The sequence below is a fragment of the Silene latifolia genome, chromosome 4 (assembly GCF_048544455.1).
Source record: "Silene latifolia isolate original U9 population chromosome 4, ASM4854445v1, whole genome shotgun sequence".
Taxonomy (NCBI): domain Eukaryota; kingdom Viridiplantae; phylum Streptophyta; class Magnoliopsida; order Caryophyllales; family Caryophyllaceae; genus Silene; species Silene latifolia.
The window spans coordinates 60,234,234-60,261,127 of record NC_133529.1 but is presented as its reverse complement, the minus strand read 5'-3'; the positions used below and the strand labels follow the sequence as shown (position 1 = coordinate 60,261,127).

Sequence of the window (26,894 nt, the reverse complement as noted above, 5' to 3'; positions counted from 1 at the left end):
TTCCTCTACGAATCCTCCTCCTAACATACAAACATATAATCACTACCAAGCATAACATACTACAAAACCCCCAATTCCCAAATTAGGGTTTAACCAACTTTAAAGAAACATTATAAAAATGGTATATAGGTCTTACCCTTGACGCAAGGATCACAACGTTATAAAGAAAGGTGAAATCCGACCTTCCAAACTCCGGGATTTGCTAACAATGCGATTAAGGTGATGAACGTACTTTGCTTTCTCTCTTGACAGTAATTTAGGTTTTGAAAAGTGTTTAGAACAATGACGGAAAAGATTATATACCTTAATCGCATAATTAACAAAACCCGAGAAATAACTCCCCGTAAACCGGCTACTCGATCGAGTAGCTAAGGTACTCGATCGAGTACCCCCTTACTCGATCGAGTATCATAGTTACTCGATCGAGTACCCAACAGGTCAGAAACTATTTTAAAACGCAACTCACCCTTACTCGACAGAGTAAGGCCTGCTCGATAGAGTACCCAAAGACTTATAAATACGGAGTATTACAGTCTTCCCTCCTTAAAAAGAACTTCGTCCCCGAAGTTCAAACCACAACAAAACAAAGACTCACACTACGCACTCCCGACTCAGCAACTAAAACAAAACTCAACATAAAACATGTTACTAACTCAAACTCAGCCCGACTCAAACGACAACGACCATACCGACACAACATAAAAAGAGTATGAAGCTCTTAAAAACTCTTTGCGATCCTCTCCTACCCCCCTAAAAGAAACAAGGTTACGTCCTCGTAACCAAACATACCTGATCAAAAAGGAAAGGGTAGCGCTCTCTCATGGCATCCTCTGCCTCCCATGTAGCTTCCTCAGTCTCGTGGTTAGACCAAAGGATCTTAAGCAAAACTGTCTCACCACTCCTAGTCTTCCTAACCTTCCGGTCAAGAATCTGCTTAGGTACCTCAAGATACGATAAAGACTCATCTAGCTCTAAGTTCTCTGCCTCTAACACATGTGACGGGTCACTCACATACTTCTGCAGCTGTGATACATGAAACACATTATGCACTCTCTCTAACGCAGCAGGTAAATCCAGACGATAAGCAACTTCCCCAACTCGCTCTAAGATCTCATAGGGCCCGATGAACTTCTGACTCAGCTTGCCTTTCTCCCCAAATCTCATAACCCCACGCATAGGAGACACTTTCAGAAGAACCTTATCCCCAACCTGAAACTCTATATCCCGGCGATGTAGATCTGCATAACTCTTTTGCCTATCTTGAGTTGCTCTCATCCGTTCCCTGATCATCTTAATCTCTTCAACCATCTCATGTACCATCTCTGGTCCTAGAACCACTGCATCAGCACTGTCGTCCCAACAAATCGGACTCCTGCATCTCCTCCCATATAAAGCCTCAAACGGTGCCATGCCAATACTAGTGTGATAGCTGTTGTTGTAAGAAAACTCTATCAAATCCAACCTCTGTTCCCAGCTACCACCAAAGTCCATCACACAAGCTCGTAACATATCCTCAAGAGTTTTGATTGTTCTCTCAGTCTAACCGTCTGTCGCAGGATGAAAAGTTGTACTCATCTTCAAAGTTGTTCCCAAAGATTCCTGCAACTCTTTCCAAAACCGTGATATAAACCTCGCATCTCTGTCAGACACTATGTCCTTAGGGACTCCATGTAACTTTAGCACATTCTTTCGATAAGCCATAGCCAATTGTGCCTTAGTCCATGTATCTTTTATTGGAACAAAGTGAGCTGACTTGGTCAGTCGATCCACTATCACCCATATCATGTTATTACCCTGTTGACTCTTTGGTAAACCCACGATAAAATCCATAGAAATGGATTCCCACTTCCACTCAGGTACCTCTAAAGACTGAATCTTACCTTGTGGTCGTCGTTGTTCCCCTTTAACTCTCTGGCATGTCAAACAACGGGCCACAAGCGCTGCTGTTTCTTTCTTCATCCCAGGCCACCAAAACGTGTTCTTTAAATCCTTGTATAGCTTGTCACCACCCGGATGTACTGAATACGGTGTACAATGTGCCTCTGTCATGATTGTCTTTTTCAGCTCCTCATCATCAGGGACACACCACCTACCATCGAACCTCAAACTACCATCTGTATGAATAGAAAATCGGGACACTGTCCCTTTCTCTACTCCAGCTCTCCACTCGACCATCTTAGGATCTGAAGCCTATTTACCTCGAATATCATCATAAAGATCAGGCTGAACTGTCAAATCTCCCACAGCATCCCCTCTCTGCATCATATGTATCCCAAACTTCCCCACCTCATCAAACATAGAGCTGTACACAGGGAATGTACACTCTTCCTACTCAAAGCATCTGCAACAACATTGGCTTTCCCTTCATGGTAGATAATATCAATGTCATAATCGCCAATCAGCTCCATCCACCTCCTCTATCTCATGTTCAACTCCTTTTGAGTGAAGATGTACTTGAGACTCTTGTGATCCGAAAATACCTTAAAGGTCACCCCATAAAGGTAATGTCTCCAAATCTTGAGAGCAAACACCACTGCACCCAACTCTAGATCATGTGTAGGATAATTCTCCTTGTACGGCTTCAATTGCCTAGAAGCATAGGCAATCACCTTACCGTTCTGCATCAACACACATCCTAACCCATTCTTTGAGGCATCTGTATAAACCTCAAAGTTCTCAATCCCTTCAGGCAATGCTAAGATAGGAGCTGTGGTCAAACGCTCCTTTAATGTTTGGAACGCCTTCTCACAACTCTCATCCCAACGAAATCTGTCCACTTTCCTCATCAAAGCTGTCATAGGTCTAGCTATCTTGGAGAAATCTTTCACGAACCGTCTGTAGTATCCAGCTAAACCCAAGAAACTCCTAATCTCAGCAACATTCTTTGGTGCTTCCCACTTTGCCATTGCCTCAATCTTTGCCGGATCCACAGCTACTCCCTCCTTAGAGATCACATGCCCCGGAAAAGCAACTTTCTCCAACCAGAACTCACACTTGGACAGCTTAGCATACAACTCATGCTCCCTCAAAGTCTGCAACACGATCCTCAGATGCTCCTCATGTTCCTCCTTAGTCTTAGAGTAGACTAAGATGTCATCGATAAACACCACCACAAACTTGTCCAAAAACTGTCTAAAGATTCTGTTCATCAAATCCATAAACACAACCGGTGCGTTAGATAACCCAAACGGCATCACTACATACTCATAATGGCCATACCTCGACGTGAAAGCTGTCTTTGGTATGTCCGTCTCTCTAATCTTCACCTGATGGTACCCCGACCTCAAATCAATCTTGGAGAAGACTGATGCACCACTCAACTGATCAAACAGGTCATCTATCCTTGGCAAACGATACTTGTTTTTCACTGTCACTCGGTTCAGCTCTCTGTAGTCTATGCACAACCTCAAACTCCCATCTTTCTTTTTCACAAAAAGAACTGGTGCTCCCCACGGCGATACACTAGGTCTAATGTATCCCTTCTCTATCAGATCATCTAACTGTTTCCTGAGCTCCTCCATCTCTTTAGGACCCATCCGGTACGGTGTCTTAGAGATTGGCCCCGTCCCCGGTTTCAACTCAACGGTGAAATCTATCTCCCTCTTCAGTGGCAACCCCGGAATCTCCTCTGGAAAAACATCTGCAAACTCTCCCACCACCGGTGCTCGATCAATCGCTCGGACTCTCTATCCGGTCATCTCTCACATGGCACAAGATCAAAGGACATCCCTTCCTCAGATAAGACTTCAAAGTGACAGCTGCAATCAACTTAACTTTGGGTTTGACTAGAAACCCACGATAAGACACACTAACACCCTTAGGCCCTCTCAAAGACACTTTCTTTTGATGACAGTCTATCTTAGCTTTATACTTTCCTAACCAGTCCATCCCGACTATCATCTCAAAACCGTCAAAAGGAAACTCTAGCAAGTCTACAGGTAGATCAACTTGCCCAACTATCATAGATACATCTCTAAACAGCCTCCCACATGATACAGACTCTCCCGAAGGTATAAAAACTTTCTCACTCACAGACTTATATACTCTCAAACCCAACCGTTTAACATGACTCGAAGATACAAACGACTGAGAAGCCCCCGAATCAAACAAAACAAAGGTATGAATACCGTTAACAAGAAAAGTACCAGTGATAACATGGGCATCCTCCTCAGCTGCTTTCTTGTCCATCATGAACAGCTTTCCACTGGTATTCTGTCCACCTCCCCGGACGATCTTGGTGATGTGGTCGGCTTAGCACCCGACCCCGATTGTTCTTGTTGTTCGTAGCTGGTTTCGATAAAATTACCGCCATTGTGGTTACCGCCACCACCGATAGCTCGACTTCCCGGTTAGACCATGACCCAGACGGTCTATTGCTCGCATAACTCGAGCGGGTCCCTAAGAATAGCTCCCCGAGCCGATCCACGAAAAGCTCCGGCATACTCGTGCACTCATGTCTCTTGTGGCCCACACCGCCACACCAAAGCAAGTCATACCCCAACTACCACTTTGCTACTCACACGGCCACGCCCGAAGGAAGCCCCACACTAAACCACGACCCGGAAGAAAACCCTCTAGCTTGGTTGTGGTTGCCTTTCTTGTGACTAGACCGCCTCCACCCTTACTCTCGGCCTTTCTTTTCTCACTCACTCTCTCCCGAGCCATCTCAACCAAACCTCTCGGCTCTCCCGGCTCTCTCATAAGCTTCCTTAACATCGGTAAGGACTCCCACGGGTAACTTATCCATAATCTTGGGTGTCAATCCTCTTTCAAACCTCAGCGCCAGGTTCTCCTCACTCAAACCCATATCCTCAACATACCTAGACTTCTCATTAAACTGCTTGTAATACTCAGCAACTGACATATCAGATGTCATCTTAAACCCATCGAACTCCTCTCTCAGCTTACTCCTCACATGTTCCGGTACAAACTCCTTCCTCATAGCTCTCCGAAACTCTTCCCAAGGTATAGCAGGTAAGCCTTGGTTCACATACATCTCCCTAGCACTCACCTTCACCGTATCCCACCACTTGCCAGCTGCGTCCCTCAGGTAGAACGCAGCTTGTTCTACTCTCATCTCATCAGGACAATGGACCAGGTCCAGGATATTCTCCATCTCACGATGCCAGTTGTCAAGAAGGTTTGGTTCCCCGGTTCCCGTGTACTCTTTTGGGTTAAACCTCGCTATATAGAGACTGATCTTAGAGTGATCAACCTCCTTATCCTTATTCACTTTCTTTAAAGCCTCAGTGAGAGCATCTTGGTGCTCCAACATCTTAACAACATCATCTATGTTCATGGTCTCAGCTCTCGCATAGTACGCGTTTCTCTTGGGCGGCATCTTGAAACTATATAAGAAAGGGTAGACATAAACATACGCACTAGAACCTCAAAACACGAAAACAGGCTGCCCAGAACACACTCGATCGAGTGCCCAAACCTACTCGATCGAGTAAGAGGCTACTCGATAGAGTACCCAAAGACTTATAAATACGGAGTATTACACATTTATCACCCACTTCCCCTACGTAACAAGGTTTGTACCCCGGTGTGGCCGAGTGCACTCCCTCACGAAATAGGTTTTCATGGTTTCTACTTTTTGGTAAGGCTAAGTCTCAATTGTTTATTTTTAGCGAGAGGTCATGTCAATTTATTATCTATCACGTTTTAAGTGAACTAAAGCGGTGAACTACGATAATTGTAATTGACATGGTCGATAAACTCGATTAAAATGATAATGCATGTTTTAGTTATGGCGATTTAGCGATGCATGCAACATATAAATAAAATGTAAAGCATAAATAAAATCTTAGTATGGCCTTCCTAAAATAGTAAATCTAATAAACTATTACAAATTTGGAAACCAACTCCTTTGGTCCCTTGAACTTCGGTCTTGGCACGGATCTCGAGGTAACACCGTCTTAATGGATCGCCTTCTTAAGTGGCACCGTCTTCAAGGAACTCCGGATTAAATAAATTACATAACAAATTACATAATTTCCTATTATACATTTGTAATTAAAATAAAAATAAATCTATTAAATTACAAAGCGGTGATACGAGATCACAATAAATTACAACCGAATCGATATTCCCTTACATTTCGGGTAATACCAATTAAAACTAAGGCCATACTAAGTAAAATTACATAATTTAAAAATTACATAAAATTAAAATATGACAATCATAAATAAAATGCAGCATTATAATATGTATGAACATGCCCAATTTTATGCTAAATCGCCTTAAAGGAGCCAATATCGTATATTAATCGGTTTTTACGGATTTGCGTGATTTAACCTTTTAAAAATCACAATAATTACATAAAATCATATTTATGTACTAGTTAATTACCCTAACCATCTTAGGACTCAAAATTAGTCTCCACTAACATATTGACAATAATTAACTTATATTTCTTAATATTGTTCATAAAAGGACTTGCAATTACAATATAAAGCCATAAACTTCAAATAAATCATAAAAATTTCAAATAAATTCAAAATTTGAAATTTTTAAACTCATGAACATTCTGGAAAAATACCATGACACTCATAATGTTCAAAAACTTAGGTTAAAAATTTCGAATTTTATCGAGAAAAACAATGTTGCGTTTATCGGATTTATCAATTATAACCATAACAATATGAGAAAAATTATTTTTATCCACTTTTCAATTTTAGATCTGGAATATATGATAAAATTCAACATGTGACGTTTTTCCTTAGTCATGAAGTATGTTTTAGCAATTTTTACTAATTAAAGTCACTATTTATGTGATTTTTCATCAAAAATTCATAAATCATGCATAAAGACTTCATTATAGCCAATTATTTTACACACATCTTGTAAAATTGCATGTGACAACATACTAAATTTCTATGACCAGATTCAAAATATAACTCATATTAACCTATTTTCCATTTAAATTCGATTTTATCTTGAAAAAACCATATTTCGAGCATAAAAACTCATAAAATTATGAAAATTTACAGGTCATCTATAGATAATATATGTGAAAACATATCCAAAAACCACTGGAAAAAATGAAGTTTAGCTATTTTTAGTCCAAAAATGACATTTTTATCATAAAATCACATTTTAATGCCACTATAATATAAAATGAACAATAAAAATCCATAAATTAACCAAAATATCCTAAATACATTTTAGGATCAGAACTTTAACATGCATAATAAATTTCGTGATATATCATAATAAACACAAATTTATAAGTTTTGTTTGTTAATCGTATAACTCGGAAAAAAACCGATTTGCATGCAAACAACCTAAGGCTCATGATACCGCTTGTTAGAAATCTATATCTCATTATTTAACATATTCATATATGTGAGAAATTATTTAGTCATAAAATAATTACAAATCTTATGCATGCAAACTAAATAACAAAAGATGAGAAAATCGTTTTCTCACCATTAAATTTTCGGCCATTTTGGGCACCAACAACATCTCCTACTTGTTGGTTCTTGAGCTATAATGAATGTTAGGATGATCCTCCAAAAATCCCAAAGTAGAGATTCTCCTCTTGATTGCACCCAAGACTATCCCAAAATCCCACAAAATAACATGTACTAGATATTTGTAATGTGGTTTACCTTAAAATTGATTACTAATACTCATATACTACTACTAGTATTATTAGTGATTGATTTTTACAAATTTGATTCATAAAACTTGATTTTATGAAGAACAAGAGAGAGAAGTTTATTGTTTATCATAAAACATAAGAAGAATGAAAAATTGAGAAAATCTCTCAATATTGTATGCCAAAAACCGGTGGGTAGAGGGCTATAGGCCCCCATTTTATTTTTCCTTTTTGTCTTCACAAGACAAAATGTAAGCTTTTTGTCCATAGTCATGTCACTATCAAGTGTCATAAACAAATGAATAAGACAAAAGAATAAGACAAAACTTCTAAAATGCCCACCAATATTTCGGTTGATATGTTGTAAAATGGAGTCCATTTTATTTTTATCAATTGCACAATTGTATGTCATGTGACATGTGACATGTCTTATGTCATGTTTTAATTTAAAATGCATATTTAACAAATTAAATATCATTTACAAATTAAATAAATCACATTTAACAAATTGACTAGTAATTCAAAATTACTTTCACATAAAATGGTCATTTAAATACTAGTTAGTATAATCCACAACATCTTGTAATTATAAGTAACTTATCATTCTCATCTCGCATGTTTCGCAAACACCGATTAATTTTAGTAATATAACTTCTTAAATTACTAAATAAAATCTTATTTAATCACATTATAATAAGATGTCATTTTCTCTCTTATGATAATAATTTGTTCAATTTTAAGGAATTAATTAATCTGTATCGACATACAATTAATTATCCTTTTTCAATTAAGGGAATCGTCCTTTAGGTGTGACCTCAAGGGATCAACTGATCACCACCGTCGCACGACAGTAATGTCAAACTCTAGCCAGCCAATCATTACCGATATGTGTGGACCAGTTGACTATATATGTAATTTATCACCCCTTTCGTATTCTTGTTATGAGATTTAAATATGTGATCAATATGATCGACAATTGTGATCGCATTATTGTCGGGACACTTACTCCAACAAATGTAACTCACATTTGGACGATCATTTTCAGTCTGAACCATTGGACTATTATGATGATTTCGGGGATGATATTTACGTGACCACTCCTCAAGTCACTGCAAGAGAATCAAGCATTTTAATGAAGGATTCGACTTCTTTAAGTAAAGCTGATGAGGACAGCAAGATTAAGGCTTTAACTGAAAGTTCTGGTTTAGATTGGCAACGGTGAGTTTTTTCTTCTATCAATGTGGAAGTAACTGCAAATTTCCAGTAATGTTTTCTTTTGTACTAAATTGTTATTGCAATATATGCAGACAAGCTTCTAATGGATTAGTCCAAAGGATGAGTACTGTTAGTGGTGGACGAACTTTTGGTATGTCACTATTGCTTTACTTGCATTACATTTGTTAATTGTCAAATTAGGGCTTGGAGCTCTGGATTTAAATTGAATCGTTTGCGACTAATAATTGAATCGTTTGCATCTTTTTGGTTAGGCCAAGGGTGTGGTTTGCAGCAGAAAACACCTCCACAGGGCTATATATGCCACAGGTGTAAGATTCCTGGTAAGTTCTTGGCACTATATGCTTTTCTCGTTGCATCTTTTTTGCATTTTGTATTATCATTGATGCTTACTATCATGCATAATCCATTTATTTCAGGTCATTATATTCAACACTGTCCAACTAATGGTGACCCAAACTTCGACATTCGGAAAGTAAAGCCTCCTATTGGCCTACCAAAGTCCATGCTTGTACCGACACCAGATGGCTTGTATGCATTGGCTAATGGGACGTCTGTTGCTTTGAAGCCAAATGAGTATGTTTGCTTTGTTTTAGAAAGATTGTCCTATGTTATTTTTTAAGAGATTCTTGAGCTGACATAGCTTATCTGATTGTTAACAGGGCTGCTTTTGAGAAACAAATTGGAAGCTAATCTTCTACTCGATCCATTGTGAATCTTCCACCTGAACTTAATTGTCCACTATATAATGTGTTTTGGTAAAAATTTACCGAGTTATTAATTTAATTATGTGAGTGATAGTGATTATTCTTAATGCCAATTATGATTAAAATGCAAATGATAGGTACGACGAAATAAAGACAAACGAAGAAAATGACACGGAGGATTTTTGGTGACGCGGAAAACCCGGTGTGGGAACAACCGCGGGGGAGTCGGAATCCCGCCAACTTTTGCACTATAATCGATGATAAATTCTCAAGTAAGGAAATACAAGATTATTTTGTAGTGGGATATTGCCAAATATAGACGGAGTGTTGAGTGATAAAGTGCTGAGAATGCTCGTGTGTTTGATGCCCTCCTCGTGTTGCTCCTCTATTGCTTTTATAGCTGTTGAACCAAGTAGAGAGTCCAAAAACTTCTTTCCTATTTCTGCTCCTGGACTTTGGGTCAATTCCTTAAGAATAGGGATTTGTTATTGACCCAGCCCAACAATTCACTTTGCACGTGTGTTTTGCAATTCCCCAATTTGTGTTTGTTTCTTCTTTTGATCCCGCGGCCCATAACACGCCACCTCAGCGATTCCCTTTTCCCTTCATCTACCAATAATTCCTTGCCACGTCATAAGTAATAAAGAGTCTTTTTTACCCCTAACAATTGCCCCCAAATTTCCGTCTTAAATATTTTTAGGCGGGAATTTCTGTTTGCGATGCGGAGAACTGACGAAGCTGGGCAGTTATACCTGATGATTACAACTCCCCACTTGTGACAAACTGCCGCCACTTTCCCACTTCCCCAAGAACTCTCTCCTCACCATAACTCCTCACCCTCCCTCTTTAATAAATCCCTCGGTATCCCCTCACTTTTCCTATTCCTCTTCATTATTACTCCTTCTCTCTCTACTTCTCTCCATTAATCATCTTAATACTTCCTCTTTTCCGGCCGCTACAGGTACATCATCTTCTTCCTTGCTTTCTTTTCTTTTTTCTTTCTTTGCATATAATGTCACAAAAAACCGCTTCTTCAGCCTCGGACTCGGATCCGGTGATGCCGCCTGACCTCTTTCTTTCCGGCGGTGTGCTCTCCGCCAAGCACTCTGTGATTCCGACTTCACTCCGGAGGATCTTGATTATATCAAGAAAACCTTTGGTTTCTCGATGATGTGGTGTTCCACATTCCGACTCCTGGCGGCCGGGCGACTCGGTGAGGAAGGGTGGATTTGCTTGTACGAATACGCCTTTCATCTGGGTCTGCGATTTCCTTTCCCTCCCTTGGTCCAAGAGTATCTGAACTTGAATCGGTTGGCTATTTGCCAAGTGGCCCCATACACTTGCGGACCTTGCTTGCGATTGATGCTATGAATAACCGTTACGTTATGAGATTGGTCTCCGGACCTTGCACACTTGTTCTCGGTCGGGTCTCTTGCTCGGGTCAAGTGACCATTCGGGTTCGAGACGGGGAAAAGAATTGCATCATCTTCCCCGTGAAGCGGATGACGACAAGTGGTTTTCCCTTTATTTTTGTGAAAATTGACACTCTTCCTCCGCTCCGATGACTTCATTGTCGGTGTCACGCGATCAACGAGGCGGTACTTGCATGCCCTTATTCCTGTGTATTTTTCTTTGATGCTCATATTTCCTTACTTGGTTTTTTGTGCGGTTTGTGCCCCTTGCCTTTGTCTCTGACGAACCGCATCCCTTTCCAAGCTATTCGGTCCACCTCCGAGAAAATAGGACCTTCCCCAATCTGTTCGGGATTTTCTTTCTTTGTGGTGAAGAAAACAAATTTCTTGAAGAAAAAGACTCAATGTCGACTAGTACGTTGTTCTTCCCTTTTTGACTTGGTTACATTTCCGGATTTTTCATATATCCGTTCGACTTAATTTCTGCTTTGCTTCCGGGTTACTCGCAAAATCTAGAATTTCACTGCAAGATGTTTTGGCTCGAGAGTGAAAGAAGCGATTACGGCTACCCCCAAGCTTTGTTGAGAAAAGGAAGTCTACCCACCGCCCCCGGTTGGACCTCGTCCCAAGAGGAGGTCTGCTGCTGCGAACCGGGCTAAGGAGCGATCTCCTATTGAAGCCACACCTCTAGGCGTGAGGCCTCCGCTACTGGACATGGATTATCCGCCGGAGATGCTCCGGTTTCCAAAGTTGTTCCAGTTACCGACTATGCTGCGTCGATGCGATTCCAACGTCAAACCATCCACCGCTTCGAGCTATTCACATGCGGAGCTCCCGCTTCTGGGGCTACTACGGTTCCAAATGCGCTCCGGGGTTATTGTTTTTACACTTCCGGACAATTTTGGTAAGGCTAAGTCTACGAGTAGCTTTGACTTAATGAGCGGATGCTTCTTCCGGCTCCTAGGTCTGCGTTTGGATAGCAATCCTTTGCACGACTTGGTGGATCGTGCTACTCTGAGCATTCTTTTGAGGTAAACGATCATTGGTCAACTGCTATATATATTTCTTCTCTTTTTTTTTTTTTTTTTTTTTTTTTTTAACGCTTGGTTACGGTCCACCAGTCCTTTCTCGAGATGGCCCCGTATCTCGCGGGAGAAGGTGCCTCTCTCTGGTAGCGAAAAATGCGAAACTCCGGAAGGCGGCGAAGGAAGCCAATGGGGATAGCACAAAACTCAGTGATCTAAACAAGTCCCGAGTTTCTTTGTTGGAGGCCACTCGAAGCGAGTTTGCGAGCAGTCTTTCTCTTCGAGGGGCGGATTTACAGTCTTTGAGAAGAAAGTTCTTGATCTTTGAGAAGAAAGGCTGCGATCTTTGAGAAGGAGGTGCGATGCTAAAGAGAAGGTGCGTCTTTGAAAGGCGTGCTTGAGAGGCCGAGAGGCGTATCTCGAGGGTGGAGAAACGTGCTTCGATGCGAGGCTCGTCTTGCCCAGGTTCGGGAGGAGAAGGTTTCGATGTGCGGGAGTTGAAAAGGACTCTAGTGGATGCTCATCCTATCTTTGCTCTGGAAACGAAGATCACCGTATAAAGACGTTCCGGAAGGGGAGCATTCGGCCGGGATTTAGGAGCTGAAGAGGGGAGGCTCGTTGCTACCTTCCGGACGGTCTGAATCTGGATATATTGGTGGCTTGGTGGAGCACAGTGCATCGTTCTTCTTTGACGACCAGTCTTTGAGGAAGAGGTGAATTCTCCTGCTCCTGATGCTCAGGCAGCTGCTTCTGAAGCTGTGGAGCATATTGACGTAGATTAGTTTTCCTTTGCACCTGAAAGACTTTGCTAGGTTTAGTTAGTTTTTGGCCCTACGGGGCATAACATCTTTATTTTGAACAGTTTATGTATTTGGGTCTGGTTCTGATGCCATACGTACTTTGCTTTTGCGACTTAAGTATTTTCTGTTGGTTATTTCTTTGTGTCGTACCGTTTATGGTGCTTTGATTTGTGCATGCACGTCATTTGTTTGGCCATCGCTGTTAGATTGCTGGCTAAGGGGTCTAGTATGCCCACTCGTCCAGGGGAGCCAGGCTTGCGTGGGTGCTAATGCATCGCGGGAGGCTGGTTGTCCCGGTTGTACGTGCTTAGCCACGGACACACGCCTTCGTAATGAATACAGACTCGCGATTAGTTTGCATTTTATTTCCTTGGCTTACTTGAAAAAATTTAAATTATTCAAGGTGGTTTTGCAATTTAAAGCTTGTTAGAATTAAAATACGAGCAAGGCTTTTAGAACCAGAAATGTTGGATTCAAAAATAACGTTTTTAGAGCCAGAAAACATTCAAAATCAGGAGATATCCAGACCCAGAGAAATATAAAAAATAGAAAAATATTTTAGAAGCGGGAAAATATCTTTTAGGGCGGAAAGAATTTTTGGAGGCATAAAAGTATTCGAGAGACAGAAAAATATGCGAGCCGAAAATATGTAAGGCAATATCTAGAACCCGGTGGGTTGTATCCGGTAGGTGAGTGCCGGTTGTTGACCTGCTGGTGACTTTAAATAAAATATTTTTTCAAGTGGGTGATATTCCAGGATCTGGCAACCATTTGCCCTTCCATAGTCATGAGTCGGTAGGCTACATTTCCAACTGTGCTTTCTACTTGGTATGGCCCCTCCCAATTGTAGGCAAACTTCCACCTTCTTTGGTTCTTGGTATTCTGGAAGACTTTCCTTAGGACCAGATCTCCCACCTGCAGAGTTCTTACTTTTACGTTCTTGTTGTAGCTTTTAGCCACGATCAGTCGGTAGGAAGCCATCCCGATCCGGGCGCCGGTTACGAGTTCATCTATCGTGTCCAGTGCTTGCCATTTCCACCTGGTTCCGATCTTCCGTGATGCATCCATATCTCGTGGTTGGGACCCGACTTGAGATGGGATGACGCTTCTCGCTCCGAACACCAGGCTAAAGGGGTTTGCCCCGTTGCAACCTTTGGTGTGGTTACTGTCGCCCCATGAGAACCAGAGGTAGCTCTTACGCCCATTTGCCCCCAATGTCCTCTAGTTTCTTTTTCAAGTTTTCAATGATAATCTTATTCTTTGGATTCACTTGTCCATTGGATTGGGGTTCCTGGGAGTAGATTTACGCAACGAGATATTCCACCTAGCACAAAAGCTTGGTCTTATTTCCAATGAATTGGGACCCATTATCACATATAATCTCGGATGGAATGCCAAACCTGCATATGATATTGCGTTTAATGAAAGATATCACCTGGCTTTCTGTAACCTGGGAGGATGATTCTGCTTCTATCCATTTGGAAAAGTAATCCGTCATGGCGAGCATGTAGACTTTGTTTCCTGGTGCTCTGGGTAATGGTCCCACGATATCCATCCCCCATTTCATGAAAGGCCATGGTGAGATAACCTGGTGCAGAGGCTCTGCTGGCTGGTGGCTAACATGGGCGTGTCTCTGGCAAGCGTCGCATCTTTTTGCGAATTCCATGGCATCTTTGCGCATTGTGGGCCAGAAGTATCCCTGCCTCAGTGCCTTGTTGGACAGGCTCGCCCCTGCATGGTTTCCACATTCTCCACTTTGTGGATAGCATGCAAAACGACTGAGACTCTTCCCGATCCAGGCACCCGAGGTAGGGTCCAGCGTGGGATTTCTGAAAAGAACATTATCAATTAGTAGGAATCGGATGCTTTCATTTTAAAGCCCCTTACCTCCTTTTATCTGCTGGTAGGATGTCATTCTCGCAACCAGTTTAGGTAGGGTTTCCTCCGGTCACTGAGTACTTTCTTCATTCTTTGGTGCCGCACACTTTTTCGGCTTCTGTTTGAGATTTTAGTGTTCTTGGCTCCAAAGACGTGGACAATTGGTATCGTGGAGATAGTTCCTGTTTTGAAGGTTGCCCCCAGGGTGGCTAGTGCGTCTGCGCCTGCATTCTGCTCCCTGGGGATTTGCTTGATGTTGAATGTGACAAACTTGACTTTCGGCTCTTTTGCTACATCTAAATATGCCATCATCCTGGATCCCTAGCTTCATAGCGATCATTAACATGGTTAACTATAAGCTTAGAATCACCGCAAACCCGAAGGTGTCGATTTTCAGATCCGAGCCAGACTTCGGACCCAGTGATTAGTGCCTCATATTCGCGTTGTTTGTGGCTTTGAATTCACATCGTACGGCTGGACTATGTGGTCTCCCAGGGTGATTTGAGGACCAGCCCTACTCCTGCTCCTTTGGCGTTTGAGGCTCCGTCCACATGTAACTCCCATACTTGTTCTCCTTTGTCTTCTTCCAGTTTCGGGATGTCTGTTCGGCCTGGGTGGTCCGGAGTCTTTGGGCGAAGTCGGACACAAAGTGCCGCCAGCACAGGGACTTTATGGCCGTACGGGGTTCAAACTTCAAATCGTACCTGCTCAAATGCACGGACCATTTAGCCATTCGTCCTGACAATTCTGGTTTTCTCATGATAGTTTTAAGAGGGTAATTAGTTATCACAGAAATAGTATGAGACTCGAAGTAGGGACGCAGTTTATAGGATGCAGTAACTAGTGCAAGGACAAGTTTTTCTAGTGATGTGTACCTGGTCTCTGCCGGAGCGAGAGACTTACGGTGTAGTATACCGGGATCTTTGTGATCCTTCCCGCTCTCGTACTAGCACTGCACCGATCGATCGCTTATACATGATCGACAAATACAGGAAAAGTGGTTCTCCTGGCTCTGGTTTCGACAGGAGAGGTGGGGTGCTGAGATAGCGCTTTAACTCTTGGAATGCTTTCTCGTGGTCGTCCGTCCATTCAAATCTTTGGCTTTTTCTGAGTATATCATAGAATAGCCTCGCATCTGTCGAGGATCTGGATATGAATCATTTAAGGTCGCCACTCTTCCATCGGTATTTGGACGTCTTTTGGTTTCTACGGTGATTCCAGCTGCAGAATTGCTCTTATTTGCTCGGTGCTGGCCTCTATCCCCCTCTGGGTCACCATGTACCCTAGGAATTTTCCACTGGATACTCCGAAGGTGCACTTCGTAGGATTCAGCTTCATTTGATATTTCCTGAGGGTATTGAAAGTTTCTGCCAGTCTTTGGTGGTGTTGTGAAGCTGCTTGATTTGACGACCATATCGTCTATATATACTTCCATGGTTTGGCCTATTTGTTCTTTAAACATCATGTTCACCAGCCTCTGATAGGTAGATCCTGCATTTTTCAGTCCAAAAGGCATGACGTTGTAGCAATAGATACCTCTCTCGGATCTGAATGCTGTCTTTTCCTGGTCACTGGGGTGCATCTTTATCTGGTTATATCCGCTCCAGGCATCCAGAAATGTGTGGGGTAATATCCGTATAAGACCCTTTAAATTTAGGACTATAACGTAAATTTAACATGTGAAATATGGTCATAAACGAAATACAATAAGGAAACGATAAAGATAAAGAATCAACCTCGGGTCCTTTGATGCACGGCGTAAAGAACAGAAATCAAACGAGATTCCCTCCTAATTGTTGCACCCAAGACTTGTCCGAGAAATGCCCTTGTGCTAGAACGTGTTCTCCGATTGCCTTGCAATATTGGGAGAACTTGATGTGAGTTTTTTCTCGAGATGTGAGATCTCGCCAGAGAGAAATGATCTCCAAAACCCTAGTTTTCTGTAAAAATGAAAATCGCTAGGTCAAAAGGAGAGGGAGCCTCTCCTTTTGTTGCCTCGGTCCGCGGGTCATGAGAGGAGGGAGTGGGTTTTCCACTTTCTCCTCATTTAACTCGTGATCCGATTGAACCGACCCCACTCGCTAAAATGTATATGACGCGGTTTGTATTATAAATCGTCATCGGTTATCGGCTATTAAAACATCAACTAATAACACGGGTTAGTTGAAGTATTAATACATGTCCGACAAAAAACGATATTGTATAATTAAATTCAATATACATTAATCAAATATAAAACGCTTATATTTAATTTTACGAATTAACTGGTTAATTCGCCTTAGCCCATAATATTTAATCCGTATTAAACATAATATCTCAACATCACATTTTGACTAATTACTAGTCAAATAACTCGGACTAACTGGTTAGTCAAATTTGGCATCTACATGACTGTATTTTCATACCGTCACATCTCTCGAACGTATCCTATAGGTGTGACTTTTGGGATCGAGTTGATCACCGCCATCTCGTATGACAATAACGTCAAACTTATCTAGCAAGCCAACCGTTATTGATAAACGTGGATCAACCGATAATAATACCAAAAGTATGCCCTTTGATCCTTTTAGAGGTTTATAAGTCCTTGCACTAACTGTTAAGGACACCAACCCCAACAAGCTCCCACTTGTCCGTACAAGTGTATGTGCAATGACGTTATCCGCACTAACTGGAGGACACAGCCCCAACAAACTCCCACTTGTCCGTACAAGTGTATGTGCGATAACCGATTCTCATATTCATTTAAAATTTCTCCCACTCAATGTAAAACAATTTGCAGATCCGGATCCGCAAAGGTCGTATTTTACAATCGATCTGTATCTAGAGTGGTTTCCCCGACTAGAGAGTAACTTAACTGATAAAACGAATCCGTATCCGAGCATGGCCATGCATTTCGATTCTGACTCCTCGAGTGGCCCTGAGAAATATCGAGTACCCGATAAAGGCTGAATATTTCCTTCAACTCGACTCCTTCCGATCTAAGCACGCATGAAATGACCCGAAAAAAAATCTACTTGGCCCCCTGTTACGGATGACCGTGAGAAAGAAACCAAAGTCACCCAAAATCCGCCTTAGTCTCAAGAGACAGTCGATAGTCAAAAGAATCGACTCTTAGGATCACCATGGAGGTCCTATCCACGACCCGGCACCGAATGTTATAAAACATTTAGGACTCCACGTCGATGTCACAATTGTGTCCTACGAAATATCCGTATAAATCGCCTCTGTGATTGGTCAGTCAACCGGTTGACTTATGGCTCGTTGAACCCACCATCAACCAACGTCACAAAATAATTGCCAGAGTTATCAGCTCATGTGGGCAATTAAGGACTGAAAAATATAATGTTCGTTCAGTTCACTTTGTGGTGTTCAAAATTTGTCGTACAAATCCACATGAAAAACAAAATATATATATAAAATATCAAAACGATGATGTCGTATAGAGTACAAGAGAGAATGAATCTGATCCATAAAAGAGTACTACAACTTAGGAACACGTTTAATTCCCATGGAATTAACATGCCCTTCATGCTTATCTTGTCGTAATGCTTTAGTGAGAGGATCTGCTATGTTATCATCTGTAGCAATCTTTTCTATCACTACTTCCTTTTGCTCCACGTAATCCCGGATTAGATGAGATTTCCGTTGTACATGTCTAGACTTGTTGCTAGACTTAGGCTCCTTAGCTTGGAAGATGGCACCACTATTGTCACAATAGATGGTGATCGGGTCATTCGAACTAGGCACTACAGATAGTCCATGTAAGAATTGACGCATCCATATCGCTTCCTTTGTAGCCAGGCACGCGGCATAGTACTCGGACTCGATCGTAGAATCTGTTTGTAACGATTTGTTTGGAACTCTTCCAGTGATCTGCAGCGCCATTAAGAGTAAAAACGAATCCAGGATCGAGATTTCGAGTCATCTCGATCCGTTTGGAAGCTAGCATCTGAGTAACCGGTTGCGCATAGCTTTTGTTCGCCTCCATAAGTCAATGCCCAATCTTTAGTCCTCCGTAGGTACTTAAGAATGTTCTTGACAGCCACCAATGTGGTTCACCCGGATCTTTGTTGGAATCGACTTGTCATACTCAATGCATATGCCACGTCCGGACGTGTGCATATCATGGCATACATGATTGATCCTATAGCCGAAGCATAAGGAATCCGTGTCATGCGCTCTTTCTCTTCCGGTGTCTCTGGTGCCTGAGACTTGCTCAAATGCACCCCTGGAGCCATAGGAAGGAACCCCTTCTTGGAGTTAGTCATGCTTTGAATCTCTCTAGGACTTTGTCTATGTAAGACTCCCGATCGAGAGATAGCATCCGTCGTGATCTATCTCGATAGATACGGATGCCTAGAATTCTTTGTGCCTCTCCCAGATCTTTCATCTGGAAATGGTTTTTCAACCATACTTTCACCGAAGTTAAGAGAGGTATGTCATTCCCAATCAGGAGTATGTCGTCAACATACAATATTAGGAAAACAATCTTGCTCCCACTCGACTTGATATATAAACATGGTTCCTCGACCGATCGAGTAAATCCATTTTCTTTTATCACTTGGTCGAAGCGATGATTCCAACTCCTTGATGCTTGCTTAAGTCCATAAATGGAGCGCTTAAGCTTGCACACTTTCTTAGGATGTTCTGGATCGATGAAACCTTCGGGTTGTACCATGTACAACTCTTCCTCCAAAAAGCCGTTTAAGAAGGCGGTTTTCACATCCATTTGCCAAATTTCATAGTCATGAAACGCGGCGATCGCTAAGATAATCCGAATGGAACGCAGCATGACTACGGGTGCAAAATTTCATCGTAGTGCAAACCTGGCACTTGGGTGAAACCTTTAGCAACTAGTCGTGCTTTATAGATGTCTTGTTGACCTTCCACTGAATGCTTTATCTTGTAAAGCCATTTGCATTGAAGGGGACGAACCTTAGCGAGTAAGTCAACAAGATCCCATACGTTGTTCTCATACATAGAGTCCATCTCGGATTGCATGGCCTCAAGCCATAGCTTTGAGTCAGAACTAGTCATGGCACCTTTATAGGTTGCGGGTTCACTACTCGTTAAGAGTAGAACGTCATCTATGTCATGTTCCTCGACCATACCAATGTATCTGTCTGGAGGAATAGAGACTCTTCCCGACCTCCTAGGTTCCTCAGGAATATTCACCGCAGCCGGGATTGAAGGAACAGGTTCCTCCAATGGTTGCTCGGTGTTTGGTTCTGGAATCTCCGACAGGTCGAAGGTTCTATCACTCTTTGCATTCTCGAGAAATTCCTTCTCTAAGAATGTCGCACTACCGCAACAAATACACGTTGTTCGGTTGGCGAATAGAAGTAATGACCAAGTGTTCCTTTAGGATAACCTATAAAGTATGTCTTGACCGATCGCGGGCCGAGCTTATCTTCAGGTCTCCACTTGACATAAGCCTCGCAGCCCCAAACCCGTATAAAGGACAAGTTAGGGACCGTTCCCTTCCATAGTTCATATGGAGTCTTGTCAACAGACTTTAGACGGACTTGATTAAGTATTAGAGCAGCTGACATAAGAGCATAACCCCATAACGAGTCAGGCAACACGGTGTGACTCATCATGGATCGAACCATATCAAGTAGTGTTCGATTTCTCCGTTCGGACACACCATTCAACTGAGGTGTTCCAGGTGGAGTTAACTGTAGGGCAATCCCACAGTCCTTTAGGTGTTGATCAAACTCGTGAGAAAGATACTCGCCACCACGATCCGAACGCAGTGTTTTAATCTTCCTACCTAATAGGTTCTCACCCCTATTCTCGTATTCCTTGAATTTCTCAAAGGATTCACTTTTGTGCTTCATTAAGTAGACATAGCCATATCTACTTAAATCGTCCGTGAAAGTGATGAAATACCTATAGCCTTCTCGTGCGGTGATTGACATAGGACCACATACATCCGTGTGTATGAGTCCTAATAGGTCAGCAGCGCGCATTCCAACACCTTTGAAGGAAATCCGAGTCATCTTACCGATGAGACATGATTCACACGTGCCAAATGATTGAAAATCAAAGGCCGAGATAGCTCCATTTTTGATGAGCTTGTTTCGCGCGTTTCTCATTAATGTGTCCCATACGGCGGTGCCATAGATACGTTTGATCTTTGTCACCAACCTTTACCTTTTTATTCATTACGTGTAATATTTCGGTGGTCTGATCTAAAACATAAATTCCGTTCATGGAGACTGCCTTGCCATAAATCATATCGTGTAAAGAGAAAATGCAAGTATTATTCTCTATTACAAATGAAAAACCACGTTTGTCAAGTGCGAAACCGAAATAATGTTTTTCGAAAGACTGGGTACATAATAGCAATCATATAATGATAACTCAAATCCGCTAGGAAGCTGGATCACATATGTTCCCCTCGAGACGGCAGCCACTCTTGCTCCATTCCCGACACGCAGGTCAACCTCACCCTTTACGAGAGGCTCGAGATTTCGGAGGCCCTGCACATGATTACACAGATGAGAACCACAACCGGTATCAAGTACCCAAGTTCCGTAACTTGCGTGGTTAATCTCAATCATATGAATAAAAGTAGAAGAAGAAGACATACCAACAGGTTTAACGCGACCTGCTTTTATGTCCTCATGATAAACAGGACATGTGCGCCTCCAATGCCCAGTCTTGTGGCAGTGATGGCATTCCATGTTTTCGGTCTTGCTCTTTGTCGCGCGTGATGAGGTGCTCGACTCACCAGGTCCACTCTTACCTGAACCCGACTTCTTGAACTTCGCCTTACCTCTCGCTAGGTTTGCACGAGCTTTGCCCTTACCCTTTCCCTTGTTTGTCACAACGAGAACATCCTGTTTCATGCTCCCACCGAACTTCATGTCCTTCTCGGTGCATGTACGAGGAGGGAGTGCGGTTCATGGGGAGTTTTCTTCAAATCATTCATATAGTAATTCGCTCTAAATTGCGAATAACCATCGTGGAGTGAGTGAAGTATGCGGTCGATCACAATGTTCTCGCTGATCTTACAATCAAAGGTCTCCAGCTTCTCGACATTCTCAATCATGCTGAGAATGTGTGGGCTAACCGGTTGGCCCTTCTGGAGTCTCGCATCAAAGAAGCGAGTGGTATGCTCATAGGTCACGATTCTCGGTGCTTTCGAGAATTCCTTGGTGAGCGTGGTGAAAATCTTGTTTGCACCATGGGCTATGAAGCGTTTATGCAAATTGGGTTCCATTGCAAAAATGAGTACGTTTTTAATCGCACCGCTTCCATACGAAATCATTAAACTTGGTGATTTCAGCAGCTCTAGCCGTGGGATCTGGGTTTGCCGGGATGGGCTCCAAGAGATATTTGAGCTTCCGTCGCGGCGGCGACATTCCGTAATGCCGCCTCCCGATCCGCGAAGTTTGATCCATCATTCTTGATCGAGTAGACCGATTCATCCGATTCATGAAGATCCGAAGCCAGGACTCACGGTCCAATGTGGCACTTGGCATTGGGTTATCAGGAGAACCAGCCATTTGATATTAGCAGTTTAAAAGTTCGTGATCTACACTGAAAAGAAAGAAAAACAAAACGAAATAAGCAACTCATCGAGGTGATTTAAGTCTATTTTAAAATTCATTTTAAACATGTAGACTCTCGCACTTGCATAATTGATCTCCCTCAAGAATGATACAAGTGATCCCAAGATTCAATTTCGATAAATTGATAAGCCAACTGTTTAGCTAATTCTTCCGTAAGAACTCTTGGTCGATAGATTTCCGTAAATCCTATCTATAGTCCACCACAAATCACGGGATCGTACGAGTGACCATAGTGTTGAGATAAAATAGGTCAATCGGTTCCAACTTACCCGACGTAGAAGGGGTCATATTATACCTACCGACGAAGAAGGGACTCATTGGAGTTTGACCTATAAAGACCGTTCTCAATTTTTGTTTATACGAGGAAGATCCCATCAACTAAATTATAATTCATATTAAGTGAACGAATAACTAGCGTCTGCGTGAATGAATTAATTTGGGTGATGGCTTATAATGAATCGTGTGACATACGAATGTCAAAGAAAACTAACTCGTGACCTCTATATGTGTCAGTTTTCATGCAATTATTAGGTGGTTTGGTTTTTAGGCGGAATATGATGCATACTATCGTAACGGAAAAATAAATAAAAGAATGCAATACGTAAATAAAAATTCCTAGTGTGGCCTATCCTAGTAAAATAAAACATAAAACAACTTTGGAATCCACCGTTGGACCCGAGAAGCTTGTCTTGATGTTCCATCTTGATCCAAGTAGCGGGAGTGAGCATCTGGTCTCCATCTTTGGTCTTCTCAAAAATTACAATTTAAAATTACAAATATAAACCTATTTACATTCTAATTAAAAACTGTAATTAAAAGAAATAAAATGGAGATACGAGATCTCAAAATACAACCAAGACCGTGTTCCATCATTACGGTAACACGTTCTACTAAGGCCACACTAAGTTACAACCGTTTGCAAAAATAAATAAATACGTAATAAAAGGCATTCAAGGCATTCAACAAAACGATAATTAAATGCATCAACTAAAAACAAATTCATTCGTGACATAATTCTGTAATTATGTTAAATTTATTCAAACCACCTTTTAATGATTAAAATTCATGTGATAAAACTGCTTCTATCAATTTAATTTTAATCTAATACAGTCCGTTACTTTAAATACGCTTTAAAATAACTTAATGGTACGTGTGTGAACCGTTTCACAATCATAGCGAGTGTACAATATCCGTATAAAGTACATAATAAGGCCAAAAGAAAATTTAAAGCAAAAAGAATAAATTTTCAAAGCTGCCAAAACAAAATCCCTCGATCCAGGGACATAAGTGCTCGATCGAGGAACAAAAGGGCTCGATCGAATGAGGCTGCCATTCGATCGAGGGTTTGCCAATCAGGAAGTGCTCGATCGACTAAACTGGTGGTCGATCGAGTACTTTAATCAGCAAATCTGCTCGATCGAGTACGAGGACAACTCGATCGAGCAGAGGGGTTTTGAAAGTGGTCGATCGAGTACAGCTAGGACTCGATCGAGTAAAAACATGACAGAAAACCTCTCGATCGAGTAAGAACATGCTCGATCGAGTGCAAAAATTTCTGGAAAAACAAAACCCTCGTGAAAACAGTTTTGACGAAACAAAAACATCCTCAATTTTGATCAAAACCGCATCAAATCAATTTAACAATTGACAAAACATGACATATTTTTATAATCTCCGTATAAAATAACAATATGCAAAAGAACAATATGAAAATTGAAACAAAAACAGCCGTGTAATGCATGAAACGGCACGGTTTTCGAGACAAAACAACAACAAGTGCAACCGTAAAAGCTGGACACGGTTCCCAAGACACAAAATTTCAAAACAGTGTGCAAAACAAGAAAAATTCTGCCGAGAGGTCTGCCGCACGTTTTTATGACAAAAACAAAATCGTTTCAAATCGATTTATGAAAAATCACAATGAAAATTTACGTGGCCTCGCTCTGATACCACTTGTGGGGTAATATCCGTATAAGACCCTTTAAATTTAGGACTATAACGTAAATTTAACATGTGAAATATGGTCATAAACGAAATACAATAAGGAAACGATAAAGATAAAGAATCAACCTCGGGTCCTTTGATGCACGGCGTAAAGAACAGAAATCAAACGAGATTCCCTCCTAATTGTTGCACCCAAGACTTGTCCGAGAAATGCCCTTGTGCTAGAACGTGTTCTCCGATTGCCTTGCAATATTGGGAGAACTTGATGTGAGTTTTTTCTCGAGATGTGAGATCTCAGTTTCAGAGAGAAATGATCTCCAAAACCCTAGTTTTCTGTAAAAATGAAAATCGCTAGGTCAAAAGGAGAGGGAGCCTCTCCTTTTGTTGCCTCGGTCCGCGGGTCATGAGAGGAGGGAGTGGGCTTTCCACTTTCTCCTCATTTAACTCGTGATCCGATTGAACCGACCCCACTCGCTAAAATTTATATGACGCGGTTTGTATTATAAATCGTCATCGGTTATCGGCTATTAAAACATCAACTAATAACACGGGTTAGTTGAAGTATTAATACATGTCCGACAAAAAACGATATTGTATAATTAAATTCAATATACATTAATCAAATATAAAACGCTTATATTTAATTTTACGAATTAACTGGTTAATTCGCCTTAGCCCATAATATTTAATCCGTATTAAACATAATATCTCAACATCACATTTTGACTAATTACTAGTCAAATAACTCGGACTAACTGGTTAGTCAAATTTGGCATCTACATGACTGTATTTTCATACCGTCACATCTCTCGAACGTATCCTATAGGTGTGACTTTTAGGGATCAGTTGATCACCGCCATCTGTATGACAATAACGTCAAACTTATCTAGCAAGCCAACCGTTATTGATAAACGTGGATCAACTGATAATAATACCAAAAGTATGCCCTTTGATCCTTTTAGAGGTTTATAAGTCCTTGCACTAACTGTTAAGGACACCAACCCCAACAAAATGTCAGCATCTCGTGGCCCGCAGTGGCATCTACCATGGCGTCTATGTGTGGTAGAGGGAATGGATCCTTTGGGCAAGCTTTGTTTAAATCCGTGAAATCGACGCAGACTCTCCATTTGCCATTCTTCTTTGGGACCACTACCCCATTAGACAACCACTCTGGGTACTTTACTTCACGAATCTTTCCTGCAGCGAGCAGGTTATCTACTTCTTGATTTATGACCTGGTTTCTTTCAGAAGCAAACTTTCTTCTTTTCTGCTGCATAGGTTTATAGCTTGGATCCACACTTAGCTTGTGAGTTATCACACTTGGGTCTATCCCTATCATATCATCATGTGACCAAGCAAAGCAATCTATGTTAGTTCTCAACAATCGAACGAGTTCTTCACGAATCTTACCTCTACACTCAGATCCAATGAGAACAGTTCGTTCTGGATGCAGCGAGTCCAGGATGACTTCGTCTAGTTCTGCCTGCTGAGGCTCAATGTACTCGTCCTGGATGCACTGGCTCTGTAATTGCTATGCGGGCGATCCTGTTGTTGGCTTCAGAGCCACCTTGTAGCAATCCTTAGCTTCTTCTGGTCCCCACGTATTTCTTGCACCCCCCAAGGTGTCGGAAACTTCAGGCATTGGTGGTACGTTGAGGGAATTGCTTTCATCTCGTGGATCCAGGGCCTGCCAAGGATTACATTGTAAGTAGAGGGCCCATCAATAACCAAATACCTTACCTGTTTGTTTACACCTCCGACGTAGGTTGGGATGATGATTTCTCCTAGGGAGTGCTTTGTTTCGCCGTTGAAACCAACCAAGGGAATTGCCTTCTTTGCTAGATCTTTCTCGGTGAATCCCATTCCTTTGAGTGTTTCCATCATGATCAAGTTGACGGAGCTTCCGGTATCCACCAGGATCTTTTTTACCTTGCAATTTCCTATGGGAAGCGTGATGATTAGAGCGTCGTGGTGCTGTTCAGGAGTAGATCCTGCGTCTGATTCGTCGAAGGTGACTGACGGCAGATTCTGGTGGTTAACCCTGCAGGAGCTCTCTGGTCTGTCTCCCTTAGCCCTGGTTGCGTGCCTCTTAGCTGCTGAGTAGGTCAGCCCACACAGCTCCGATCCACCTGTAATGACATTCACAGTTCTAGAACAATGAGGAGGAGGGGAGGGCAGAACCTGGTCCGCTGAATTTACTCTTGTTGTGTTTCTGGGTAGGAGATGATCCAGGTTTCCTTGGTCATAGTGGAATTTGACTTCCTTTCTGAGGGAGTGGCATTCATCGGTGTTGTGAGTGTTGCTGCCGTGGAACTCACACTTTTTGCCCGTGTCTCTGTGCTTTGGGTTTCCTTCCGGAAGTTTTGGCCATCTGACTCTGCGTCCTAGCTCTTTCAAGGCTTTGAATAGTCCTGCAAGATTGGTAGTGAAACCATACTCACTTACTTTCGGAGGCAGATCTGCTTCGGACTTTCCTTCTGAATTTCCAGAAACTTTATTCACGCTCCTGCTGTAGGGTTTGGATCTTTCGCTCTTCTTTTCTACTGGCGCCTTTCTGGATACTGGGTCTGAATCATAGGTGCCTCTCACAGGTGCAGAGTCTTCTTCCAGCCTCATGACAGCAATCGCCTTCGATTGCACCTCTTCAAAGGTAGTGCATGGATGCATGGTTAGTTCCTTGTATAGCTGTGAATCCTGGTGCAGCCCTCG

The 26,894-nt window shown here is 41.9% G+C and overlaps 1 protein-coding gene across 1 annotated transcript; it reads left to right on the top strand.

Annotated features, from left to right (window-relative positions):
* Positions 1–8,613: 8,613 nt before the first annotated feature.
* LOC141652255 (E3 ubiquitin ligase PQT3-like) lies at positions 8,614–9,591 on the top strand. The gene is made up of 5 exons (XM_074459796.1): positions 8,614–8,824; positions 8,914–8,972; positions 9,094–9,162; positions 9,259–9,415; positions 9,502–9,591. Exons 1-5 carry the CDS (start codon positions 8,739–8,741, stop codon positions 9,530–9,532), a joined length of 402 nt encoding a protein of 133 aa, XP_074315897.1. The 5' UTR covers positions 8,614–8,738; the 3' UTR covers positions 9,533–9,591.
* Positions 9,592–26,894: the final 17,303 nt, after the last annotated feature.